Source organism: Falco naumanni, chromosome 9 (genome assembly GCF_017639655.2).
Source record: "Falco naumanni isolate bFalNau1 chromosome 9, bFalNau1.pat, whole genome shotgun sequence".
NCBI classification, from domain to species: domain Eukaryota; kingdom Metazoa; phylum Chordata; class Aves; order Falconiformes; family Falconidae; genus Falco; species Falco naumanni.
Genome location: NC_054062.1, coordinates 49,568,460 through 49,581,402, shown reverse-complemented (window position 1 = coordinate 49,581,402; position 12,943 = coordinate 49,568,460). Strand labels below are relative to the sequence as shown.

General features: G+C 46.1%; 1 protein-coding gene across 3 annotated transcripts in view; it reads left to right on the top strand.

Annotated features, from left to right (window-relative positions):
* CTBP2 (C-terminal binding protein 2) overlaps positions 1-12,943 on the top strand; it is a 319,500-nt gene that overhangs the window by 268,359 nt on the left and 38,198 nt on the right. Inside the window, exon 1 of one of the 3 annotated variants that reach the window (XM_040607554.1) lies at positions 3,609-5,626. The exons of the other annotated variants lie outside the window; for them this stretch is intronic. Coding sequence (XP_040463488.1) covers positions 3,931-5,626 — 1,696 coding nt within the window. The 5' untranslated portion in view covers positions 3,609-3,930. Of the gene's footprint in view, positions 1-3,608; positions 5,627-12,943 lie in introns of those variants that run through there. 3 annotated transcript variants of the gene reach the window in all.

Genomic DNA, 12,943 nt, shown 5'->3' with positions numbered 1-12,943 from the left:
ACAACATTTAAATTTGTAATTGAAAAGTGTTTTACAGTAATAAAAAAGCAAAACTAAAATCAAACTATTTTGTTGCACAGAGTAATTTTTCCAGCAACTTGCTTTCAAAATTAGTAATGAAAGTTTTACATCAATGTCAATGAAATTTCACATCCAGCCTCTCCTGAGTCAGTGCTACAGACACCAAAAAATGTTTACACAGTTGTGTAGCAGATTTAGCATCCTGATTTCTTACAATAGGTTTTATGTGTAGAACAGACACTCCTCATGGGAAGAAGAGGGCACTTTCTGGCACTGGCTAAGATACTTGTTTCATATCCACTGCAAGTGGTCTCCAGACTCAGATTTCATTCATCTGGTTTTGAATGCAGTGTCTAAATGACAGGCCCACCTTTCTTCTACTCTGTCATTACCTTTTTTTCAGAGCAGACTTCTGTAGTCATTGTATCATAGCAAAGTTTACCGTCTATTAGATCAACACTAAACTGAAACTCAGGTTATTAAGTCAAAACTGCATTTTTCACATGATCTGAAATACCAGAGCGTTTAATCTCTTGATCAGCTTTTTTTTTTTTTTTCCTTTTGTGTGTGGTTTTTTCCTCCCAAATACCTCCAGAATTAAAAGATAAAGGGAGGATAAATTTTCCGCCTGTCCTGCAGTCCTTCGTCTCCCCCTCATGTCAGGAATGCAGGTGCTGGTGCCTCCTCCGCTCCCGAGAAGCGCAGAGGAGATCAGTTGTGTTGGGTTGTGCCCCATGCCTCCACGTCCTCTCTTGGCCATTGCTGCCTGGGCCTGAACTTAGAAACACCGACAGCTACAGGAATTTGCGTAGGCATTGCTTTTAAGAGTGCCAAAAAAAGAAAAATGAAAGACCCTTACTTCCCAGCCATAAATATTTCATTCTGATAATTTCTTCGTCAGTCTTGATTCACCGGGGATGTCACATTTCCTTTGCTGCTGTGGTGGCATGGGAGACTCCTGGGCCCATCTTCCCTGCTGGCCATGGCGTGTTTGGCAGGTCTTGGTCAGCAAGAAGAGGGGCCAGCAGAGCCCTCCAGAGCGGACATCTGCCCCATGGCTGAAGGGAAAAGTACAAGTCCTACAGCCCCTGGGCCTGCAAGTGTTTACCTCTGCTTGGCTTGGAGCACAGGAACAGTTAATTTGTTCCATTGAGGTCAGTTCATATGGGATGAATTATCCATATGCATGAGCGTTGCCAGCGGCAGGTCTGAAGTTAAAGTTTCCTGGCTCTTGTGACGCAGGTGTGAGAAGAACACATCCTTCTGCCCAAGGGCTGCGAGGCTGCAGGCTGGGGCGGTGGCACATGGGTGTTCTTGGAGCCCAGGCGTGCGGCTGCCCCTGCACTTGGGCTTGAAGGGGGTTCGGAGGTGGGTTGTCTGGTCCTGCTGTCACCCATGTGGGTGCTGGAGCTGGGCAAGGCATGGCCACCAGTTCCAGATCTGTTGGTTTGGGTGAGGTTTCTTTTGTGTGTCCGTCATGCTGCCCAAGGGCTTATTAAAGCTTTTGTTTCTTTCAGAGGTAGTAAATGCTCAAAGCTGCCTTCTGACTTCCCTTGCAATTGTTCAAGATCAGCATTTTTGAAATTGAGTTTCTCTGTGGTGTGTTTTTTTCCGTTGCAGGCCAGGGCTTAACATGGTGGCTATGTTCATTAATGATTTCTCTGAACACAATGCTGGAGGATGCCCTTGATCTATAGACCAGAATTTTTTTATTTTTTATTTTTTAATACATTTTTGGTAGCTTTCTTCTGCTTCTTCAGAACAAACAAATGGCACAGATCTCACTGTATCCAGTTGGGAATACATTTTATTCTTTAGCAAAATGTTGTTGTAATAAAATGTTTTTGTTTGTTAAAATGTTCTCTGCTTTATTTATAAGCCACAAATGTGTCTTCCCATTTTGACTCTTACAAAAGAAGAAATTTTCCAATGTGTCTTAAGTTTGTTAGTTAATTCAATATAATGCCAATCAGATATTCTCTGAGAATTGCATAAATAATCTTTTGGGGACCATGTTTTGCATGTCTGTATAATATCCAACATAATTTTAAAGACTGTGGTTCTTGGGGATGGAATCGGAGGAGAGAATGTTTGAAGAGGATTTATAATATTTACTGCAATAAAGAAATTTAGGGATTACTCAAAGATCCTGTCAGTATTTGGGTCAGAAATATAGCCCAGAGGTATTAGTATGATAGGCAAGTATAAGCATTAGACTGTATTAGTGATTTAGCTATCATAATAGCACAATGGTCTATCATGTGATGGCTAGTGCACTAAACATTTATTGTGGATTAGCCAGGAAAAATGTGCAAGCTGTCTTGCAGACAGACCAGGGAAGGTGACTGTTACTCCTTTTACTGGGTCTGTCCTGGAAGGGGCGTGTATGAAGTGAAGAAATTTGTGATCACAGCAGAGAAAGGCAAAATCATTTATGTCTGATTTTTTTTTTTTTTTTTAATTAAAAATGGAAAATGTTTCACTAGCAGTGGTTAGCAAAATAAGTAACGGTTGACCTATTCTTTTGAAAAGGAATACTTGAGCATGAGCAGCATGTGATAATTTAGATGCATGTTTTGGGGAGCCATTTTAATATCTCCTCTGAAAACAGTGGCTATATACAGAATTTTTTATTACATTCCCAAATAACAGGTTTCTTTGGCATGGTTCTGTTTAAATCCTTTTGCCTACTTGAAGTGTAAAAAAAAAAAAAAGCTTAATCCATGTGAATATTGAAATACTGCTAGATACAAATTGAGTTTTGTCTGATGTTTCAAAGTGTTTTCCCATCTCATAAACATGTCATTTTGGCGTAGGAAGACGAAGATAATAGGCAAAAGTCTCCTGTTCCTTTTTGGTTTGTAAGACCAGGCTTTAGATCCTTTGATCCTCCCCTCTTTTTCTGTGACCTCTGCTAGCATCTTAAAATTACACATTCCAGATTACACCTCCACAATTTTCTGTCCTGGGATGGTGAAAGGATTTGCGTATTATGATAATAATGTAAAGGATCCTTTTGGAGCCTGGTTAGTACAGCTAATTTGAAACTACAACAAAAAATGTAATTTCCAAACCAAATTACAATATTCATAAAGTGTTGAACAGATACTTAACTAATTTCTAATCGCTCTTGTATTCTTGAGTATCTTGCATTGGCCTTTTTTTAGGCCTGCCTGCTTGCTGCCATTTAATTTGTCCTTAGCTGTGTGCAGTGGATTAGCATTTCATCAGAGTGGATTAAGATTGATCTGACACTGAAGCTTTCTTTTTTATTTTTACATGCACGTGTGTGGGGATGAGCGGATACGTGCATGTTTAGTTATCTCACTGCCAGTTCCTGGTGGGTGCTGGTACAGACTGGAGCCCTGGGTGTGCAAGGAAGGAGGCAACTGAAATGCGTGTTTAAAAACCAACATGGGAAAAAAAAAAAAATCATTCCCCCGGGAGAAATTGCATTGAGGTTGCTGGCTGGGTCGGTACGGGAGATTTCATCGGGCTAAAATGATGTCACATGGAGCAAGGGCTTTAGTGGTTTTATTTAGCTCCTAATCCCCACACACTGCTCGGCCAGTTGTCCATGTGCACGCCGTCCCCAGCGGCAGAGGATAAAGCATCTGGGCTGAGTGCGGCCGCCCTCTTCTGCGGCTGCACGGCGCAGGAAGGGTCTCTCCCTCCACCGACCTGGAGCGAGAGCGGACGGCAGCGGCTCCTGCATGTTTTGCCTACTAAGGTTTCGAAGAATTAATAATTCAGGCAACACTTTGAAAGGCAAAACCGCCGGTCGGTGGTTTCTGAAGTCCCAGGGGGGCTCAGGCGAGCGCGGTCTGGTTTTGATGAGCGCTGGAGAAGCGCTGAGAAGGAAGGCACCTCCTCTTCTCCGTTTCGGCGGGAGCAAGTGGCCTTGCAGCGATGCCCATCCCCAGCAAGCACCCCAACATCGGCCGCTCGCAGAGCTGGGACGCTGCCGGCTGGTACGAAGGCAACTGGGAGAGCGAGAATGCCTTTGAGTACCAAAGGCTGCCAGGCCGGCGGAGCTCCCTGACCTACGGCAGCGAGGGCGGCTGGTATGAGCCGCCTCGAGCGAACAATATCATCTTGCAGGGCGGTGCGGAGCTGAAGCAAGAGGCGTACCCATACCAGGATGCCACCTTCGCCCCAGGGCCCCTCAGGAAAGGCTCTGTCCCTGACTTCACCTACTGCGACCGGCAGGCAGCCATGGCAGGCCGGGGCTCCCTGCCACCCCAGGATTACTACAGCGACCCGTCCCTGTCGGCTAGGTCGCCCAAGGACCCCCGCTGCTACCGCGACCAGGCGGTGAGCAGGCCACTGGCGAGCTACGGGGCGCCCGGCAGCCGGCTGTCCTGGGACCAGGCCTCGGGGCGCCCGCCCGCCCCACCGGAGGCCGCCCGCCTCTACAGGGACACCAAGCTGGCCCTGGACGGGCAGCGGATGCGTGGCAGAGATGTCCCCCCAGCCTGGTATGGCGCGGAGCCCTCCGGCCCACGGTACGCGGCGGAGCCGCCTGCCTTCCCTGGCAGGCAGGCCTACAGTGACGGGGCAGAGCGGCCCCCCGAGCCAGTGGCGGGCAGGCAGGCCGTCCCCACCTGCCTGGTGGTGGACCCCACCAGCAGTGCCGGCAGCAGCTACGGGCAGGGCAGGGAGAGCGCTGGTGCCAAGGGCCCCTACGACAGCTACGAGGCAGCAGTGGCGACGCCTTCCCACCCGCCAGTTCCTCCCGCCTTCCCCGGGACGGAGGGGAAGAGAAGCTTCGACCCCGAGTTCGTGGCGCTGCTGCGTGCGGAGGGCGTCTCAGAGAGCACCTTTGCTGCCCTGCTGCAGCAGGGCTTTGACTCCCCGAACCTGCTGGCCATGATGGAGGAGAACGACATCAAGTCTGTGGCTCCAAACCTGGGGCAAGCCCGCGTGCTCTCCCGTATCGCTCACAACTACAAGACAGAAATGCAGCTGCAGAGGCAGGAGCGGAGGAGCGGGGCCCTGCGCCTCAGGACCCGCTCCAACAGCTTCAGCCACCGCAGTGAGCTGCCGGGAGACTATGGGGCACCCCTCACCTCGGGGCCGGCTGTGGATGGCCCTGGTGCCCCGCAGCCCCCGCCTCCATTGCAACCACTCTCCCCAAGAGTGGGGGAGATACACCGCCGGCCATCTAGCGCCCCGACCCAGCACTTGCTGGAGACCACCGCCTACCCTGCCTCCGCGGGGGCTCCTCAGGGGCCGCACTTCCTCCCCAGTTCTGGATACAGCACCCCTTTGCCTTGCAACATGCACCCGCGTCCGGCCTCTGCCTACTCTGCTCCGGCCAGCGTGCCCATGACCACGGCCAACCCTCACGCCAGCCCTAAAACGGCTTACCCCACCACCTACACCGTGCCCATGGAGCTGATGAAGAGGGAGCGGACAGCAGCAGCGTCACCAGCGCCCAGCCCGCACGGTAGCCCACAGCTCCTCCGTCGGCCAGCAGCGCCGGGGGACAGCAGCCTGGCACCCACCGGACCCGCTTTCCCTGCCCAGCTCTCCCCGTACCCGAAGCTCAGCAGGCGCACGGGGCCCCCTGTCATCGTCTCCACCATGGCATCGCCTGAACCAAGTAATTTCCAAAGGGTCTTAGCCCATAGGGTAGTTTAGAACCACCTTGTTGTTGCTTCCTTTACCCCCTCAAAAAAACACAGTCAAATAATACAGAGTTTCATGCGTAAAGATTAGACTATTTTCTGTGTAGAAAAGGAGGTGAAGGGGATTTCTTTGCAGGGCCATGCCGGCTGCACAGAGTTAAAGATGCTGTTTCTCACTCTACAGTTAAATTCCAAATATTTTACTTGTTTAGCCAACTTCAGTTAAAAGTGAGCAGTATCTCGGATAATGCTTCCAGGGTTAATCTTGCCATTCCTGTTGTTTGTAGAGAACAGGAGATTAGATACTGCGCTGGCTGAGCAATTAGGACTACAGGGTTTGCTGCAGATTGACTTTTTACCGCTGTTATCAGGCGCAAATGTGTTCCTCCAAGGAAATGGTTAGCATTGTTTTGACTAAATTCATCAGATAGCTAATGGTGTTATTCGAGAATCGACTTACCTTTGGCCATTACCTTAGTCTTTTCTTCGTATTATTAATTTGCTGGTTTATCAGGCATACAAAATAAAGCCCTTGATTTCCTTCTAGAGATGCCTGTAAGTGAAGTGATATAGCTGTTAAAGTAATAGGTCTGTGCTTAAAACTAAAAGCCTGTCATTAAGCACTAGAACAATAAAAATGAATGGTGGCTCCCAGTCTTCCCTCCCTTCCCCTTCTAGAAGCGCTCAGGCCCTTGGCTGCTGAGATGTAAAGCTGGATAAGCTGAGCAGGCTCCGCTCCTCCGCTTTGGAGATGTACATTGATGATAACGCTCTGAGCCTGACAGAAGCTAACCCAAACCCCACACTGCTAAGTATGAGGAAATTTGGCAAATCCATTCATTTGTGGCTTGACTTGCTTGAAAAATGTTGAAAGAAATCCCTTGAAATGTTTTTCCTGGTAGTGACTCTCTGGGCAGAGAATTTGCTCCCTGTGCAGTTCAGCTGAACTCCCATGCACACAAGTCTCAAACAATGCGCCGTACCAGCGTGCACGCACAAAGCTTAAATAAAAGGATACCATTTATAGGCATAGAGACAGTGCCAAACTGGTGATGCCGTTCCACAGGAATCTAAATAAAGAACGATTTTGTGAGTGGAAATGATAAAGTTGTCAAAATGTAGACGCTTGGCACACCCCTTTCCCCAGTTTACCATAATTACACAGCTAGGAAGTAGATGCTGTTTCTTTCAGGCTTGTGCGTCCTTTATGTAGCTGGTGTAATGTATTGATTTCTAAAAAATGCTTAAATATTAGGCAACACATTCTGTGTTGACATGGATCAGACACAAAAGCAGTACATCCAGGCAGTATTTTTAAATAAACAATTGCCCAAAGCCTGAAAAAAAGACAAACTGGCATAATGCGAGGAACACAAATATGTTCATTTATTTGCAGTACGTCTGATTGAGGCAGTCGGTACTGATGCAGGGAAAGCCCTGGGGCAAGGGACCACCAGAGCACATGCATTGGGAGAGACCTCCTCCACCACAAGGAACGGACCCCTCCTTCCACATCTCATATATAAACTGCAAACCCTATTCTCTAAAAATCTAGATATTATCCCTTCCCTTTAAAAGAATTACTGGTATGCAACAAGAGGAAGCCGGCAGTGTTTCTGTGCTGCTGAGCTCTTTCTCTCTACTGAACCCTTTTTTTTTTTTTTTTTTTTTTTTGCCTACGACCAGCTCATTTGCATGGGGATGACATTTGTTGCTCCAGTAATTTCATCTGATAATGGCCAGCTTGCAAAGCGGATCTGAAAACATATTCCTTAATTATGTGTTGCTAAGCAACGAGAGGGTTTGGCCATAATCACAGAAAGATTATCTTCTCATTGAAGTCCCTGAAAGGTTTAGCTGAAGTAGGACCTGTAAAATTGTCTTCATTTTGATTTATTTCCCCTTTTATTTTCCAAATAGCCTGAGAGGTTTTCTTCCTGTTAAACTATATTTTAAAAGTAGAAGCCAAGGTAAGACACATGGCAAATGGAAGGATACGGATTAGAAATGGAAGGCGTGGCGGTTTGTGGATGTTTGAGCTGTGTTGAGAAATTGCTCTTTAAGGAACACCATTGCTAAGGAGTGTTCACACTTACATGCAAGGTGACAAGCGAATATTACAAATACGTTAAGATGTTTCTAAAACATTGAGTGGGTGACAGAAACTTGACTAAATGCAGGAAAATTGTATTTGCCAGCAAGAAGAGACAAGATGCATTTTTAGGAGCAACAGACCTCTTAGCTGTTGCTTTGGTTGTAGATACATGAGACACAAGGTGAAAGCAAGTTCAGTATTAAAGTCTGTCTCTAAATGGCTGCAAATAATTTCTGTTGGTATAGGTTAATCTCTTCTCAGTTAGCAGAGGGTTATAAAATGTGTATTTCAGTCTGGTGATGTTTTGGAGCTTCTTATATGGATAGGAGTTCAAAACGGATCATTTTGGGTTTTTTTAAAGTCTCGTTGGACTATGTATTGTAGTCTTTCTACAGTGAGTTGTTTCTAGATACCTGATTTGTGATTTTGTGCTGAGCTTTGACACTCCATGTGGATTCTGCACAGCTACTGTGTACTTTGGAGTCTGGGCAGAGGGCTCACGGGAGGAAGGCATCTTCTGCTGCCTGGTGTTTCTGATGGCAGAGACAGCGTCCTGGCCAGAAATATAGGCACACACCACATGCTTATGGGCCACTCACTCCAGTACGGTTCAATAAGGGAAAATGATCAGTGAGATTTATTGCTGCAACTTCTTTGCATTTCATAAAATAATTATTAAGAAGTTGTTGGATAAATTGCCCTTCCTGAGAATTGCAGAGTTGTATGAAGAGAAGATGGTGAATGAGCACCTGAAACCTGTCACTGTGGTGGTAGCGTGAGGGGGTATAGGTGCAGAGAGCGGTGTCTCTGGAGCAGAGCCGGTGTCCAGTCCTGGGAACTCCCCAACCACAGCTCTGGCAAAGCTGCTTCTCTCTGAGTCTTCAAGAGCTTGTGTGCGAAGCTGGCAGGAACGGCTTCCCCAGGGAGAAACATCCTCGGAGCTGGCTGCTCCTGCAGCCTTGCCATCCGTGGCATCACAGGTAGTGAATGCACCAAACCATCTCAGTGGCAAGCAGGAAAAAAACCCTGCAATGTCTGAGTGACAAAGCCATGTCAGCTGGCAGTCTGCTGCCAGAGCCGGTTTGTGGCCAGCCTTCTGCTGGAGAGGGTGGTAATGCAGGAAATAAACAGTGTAGGTCAGCAAAGCTGGCAAGGGCAAACCGTGTCTTATGGTCACTGATCAGATTACTGGAGCTCCTCCTCCAAAATGCTGCATCTTCAAATTATTGTGTTTACTAGTATTTTTATTAGAGTACTTGATTTATATTTTTTTTAGCCACTGTTTGAGTCTTAAACCTGTTGGCTGATAATGTATTATTGTAGCTAGCCTAGACTTGTCCCGACCGAGTGGTCTGTCCAGATTTCTGTTTCTGATGATGGACTTAGGGGGAGCTCTGATGAGGAATGGGTGATCGCAGATATGTCTCTTGGATGGTTTTTGAAACTCTAGTTTACATGTGAAGATACAAAAGCTTGGTCACAAGAGGGGAGATGCTTCCCACAGGGATGAGGAGCAGGGCTGCCCCGTACAAGTCAGGTAGGTATCATAAGGAAGAAGGAGCAAAATGAGCTTCTCCTAAGCAGGGAAAGCCAGGCTGAGGCTAGCTGCCTTCCTTGGACACGTAGTTCCCTCCATTGTAAAGGGGACTCATCTCTTTTATCAGCTTAGAGCCCAGCTAGAAATGCCTTTCACTGTGATTAGCTCAGCTCAGATTATACTGTTTAACACTTGGTTGTGATTCTTTTTATTGGTATTTGCTGCCCTGTGACAGATAAAAATTGTGTTAACCACTCATCAGTTGCAGGTTGAAGCTCTGCATGTTGGCAGCCCACAAAGAGGAGAGGGCATAGTCAGGAGCAAGAGCCTTGATGGTTGTTCAGGGATGGTTAAACATTGTTTTAAGAGTACTGCATTGAAATTGTCATAGCTTTCTGTGGGCAGAGAGTTTGGTGGTGGTATTTCATACACAATATAAGTTTCATGAGCATTTGTTGATGTTGGTTTATTGTCTGCCCAATGTACCGTATAGCAGACAGTTCAGAGATCAACTTCAGGTTTTCTTCACTGTGTTTTCTGTACAGGCTGTAGCATGTAATCACAATGTATACATGTAAGGCAGCTCAATTAACAATCCTGAGGGAAACAGCACCAAAAGAAGCTCTGTGTACTGAATAAATCTGATTTAATTTGTACATTGACCTGACAGACCATAGCAAGTCCTTGGAGTCATTCCCAGCTAGTGTGTTACTCAAGGTAAAGTGAAGTTTTCACTGCATTTGCTGGCAAAATTACTGACTAATGGGTTTAAAAGGAATTGTAACTTCCATACAAAAATACTGTTTGAAATAAGCAGACATGTCTGGCTAGTGTCTGCTGTCCTGATGGTCACAGCATTGTTCTCAAGACATTAATATATGACGAGGGTACTAGCTGGAAATACACGCAGAGAGTTTGGGAAGGCCTTTGAAAGGCGCACAAGGACTCTCACTAACCTCAGTTGGGCAGATGAGTGTGCAGATGTGTACTGTATGTGGATCTCAAAATTGAAGTTATCAGAACTGCTCACATTAGTAGGGTAAATGGCTGAGGAACAGAGCGTGCGAGACCTGCTTTAAACTACCTTGATAAACTATTGACTATCTTGGCCAATATGCGCACACGATTCACTGATTGCAGAGAATACACTTTTAAAACACTTTTTTAAAGGTTGAAATACACTGTTTATAATGGTTTTATCAAAAGCAATATAAAGTGTCAAACTCATTCCAGTTGCAATTCATTGACTTTAGTGCCATGGCAATAAAAATGAATCTGGTCTGTCAGAGGAGAACATGTTGTCAGATGCACATGTGTTGTCATCTTCAATTTACACTTTCCTTTTACCTGGTGTCTGTAGTTCTCTGTCATTGTTAGGACTTTTCTTATATCCAGATCATTCTCTGGCTATATTTGCTGACGTTTTTTTAGCTTTCTCATAAGTAGTTTCCATAGCTACAAACTTAGTGTTCATAGAGGGAAAAATTTTTAAAGGTTTCTTATCATTATTGTATTAAACATTTTTTTTTTAATTTCTTCTCCTTGTCCTTCTCATAGCATTACACTGCAGATTAGTTTAATGAAAATGCTACACAACTGAATTGTCTGTTATTTTTATAAGGAAAGTAGGTGCTGAGCTGAATCCTTAAAAAACAGACCAACACCGTTAAGCAACTGATGTAGAATAACTGTTGCAGACATAGGACATGTATTAGTAAGGTTTATGTATAGCAACTGGCAGATGAGCTTTTGACTTTTACGCCTAAATAACACCCGATGTTAGCATTCCTCTGGCTTTCGGTAAAGAAAGCTAATTTTTAATCTTTTCTGTCTACTGTTTCTAGTTTTTGTTAAAGATGAAATGTTACTTCTGGAGGTTCGATTCCCATGTGTTATTTTCCCAGTATTTAGTTTCACCTCTCCAGTAGAGGCGTGCTGGGCAGCCATGCCCTGCCGCAGTGCAACCGGTGCATCCTTAGGAAGGGTTTGGGCAGAGGTGCTTTTGGCAGCACGGTGGGACCCTCGCCCTCTGACTAGAGCAGCTTTGTTTAAACAGGAGGTTTCTGAGTCCTGTGCCTGGCCGGTGTGACCGCCAGCGCTGTGGCCGGGAGCCTTGCCTTCTGTACTCGCAATCCAATTACCTGCTCCAGAGCAGATGGAGCGGATTAGTGCCCGGCTTCCCTTCCTCCACCCTCTCTCCCAGTGCAAAGGGTGTCAAGGCCAACAATCGGCTTAAACATGGGTCCCATGGCACAGCGTAGCATGGCACTAGCCCTGCCTGTGCCGGGCCACCCTGTGCCCTTGCTGGGTGGAAGGCTTTCCAGCTACAAGGCTGCTGCAGTTCATTTCCCTGCTGCGATGGCTCCAGGTCTCAGGGAGTTCGGAAGACCTTGACTTTTAACCCTGTTTGCCAGGCATAAATTTCCTTTTTTTGTTATTAAGAAGCATCTGCAGAGCCCACAGACAGATGTATGAGAATGTGCTCAGTGTTTGAACAGCTGGTGCCATCGCTGCCAGCCATAGGGTCAGTGGTGGAGGCTTGTGGTCCCTTCCCTCCTGGGAGCACCCCACCAAGCCATGGGAGCACCCCCGGCCTGGGGGGGTGCATCTCAACCACCAGATGTGGGGTGGTCAAGGGAAACGGCCTCTTGCCATATCTTGCACATGGAAGCAGAGGCAGCCAAGGAGGGGCTGGGAGAGGAGTGGGAGTACAGTACTCTTCCTGCAGTTCCCAAAAGCACTATAGTCCCTGGGAGGAGGGTGGTTTAGGCTCTGTAATCTGAGAGATAAGCAGGTTGTTGTGGTAAGAAGGAAACCAGCAGGGCTTACCTGAGTGGTTGAAGCCAGTGGAGATCCTTGGTAAATACTGATATGAACAACCAAGATGGCATTGTCATGTTTTATTTATATATGAAGATACACATACACATGAAAATGGGGAGAAAAACTCTCAAAAATACAATCAGTGTATCAGTTCTTATCCATTTGGGTCAGTACTTTTGCGGAGACTTCATTGTTTGCAAGTAGTGACTTGTTTTGGTTATCAAGCAATTTATTATTTCCTAGGTTGTCATACTGACTTAGCAAGTAAAAAAGCAGACAGGACATTGCTTAGACAGCAAACACAACAATAAGAAATAATCTAGGATATACTTTTGGTGAAAAAAGCCAGAAAAAGAAGATCAAAACTGGGGTCCCATTGAAACATTTGGGATGTATTTTCCAGACGTGAGGGTGGTGTCTGCGGGTGGGTTACCTCCACACCAAAGCCATAGGTGGTGGGATACAAGAACTGGATGAAGCCCCCTTATCTTCCTTGCTGGTCTTCTTAACCCCAGCGTGTTTTCTGACGCTTGTTCTAACACTGCAAATCCCTGAGCAGTTTCAGGCTGCCTCCTACACATTCCTTTACTGACCCTACAGATTATCAGCCTTTTTTTTTATGATGGGCCAGTTTCGTATTGGAGCCTCTCACTGTTACCTACAGAGTGAAAAAACCCAGGAATGGAAATGTCACACACAGTTAGTTGTTGTGTTCTCTGCCTTCCTCTGAATGGTTTATTATAAAGTTTTAAATTAATATTCAAAAAGCGCAGTAGTTTATGCAACTGCATGTATTTTGCTCTGTCAGTGAAAGTAATCTTGATTAGTATGTATTAT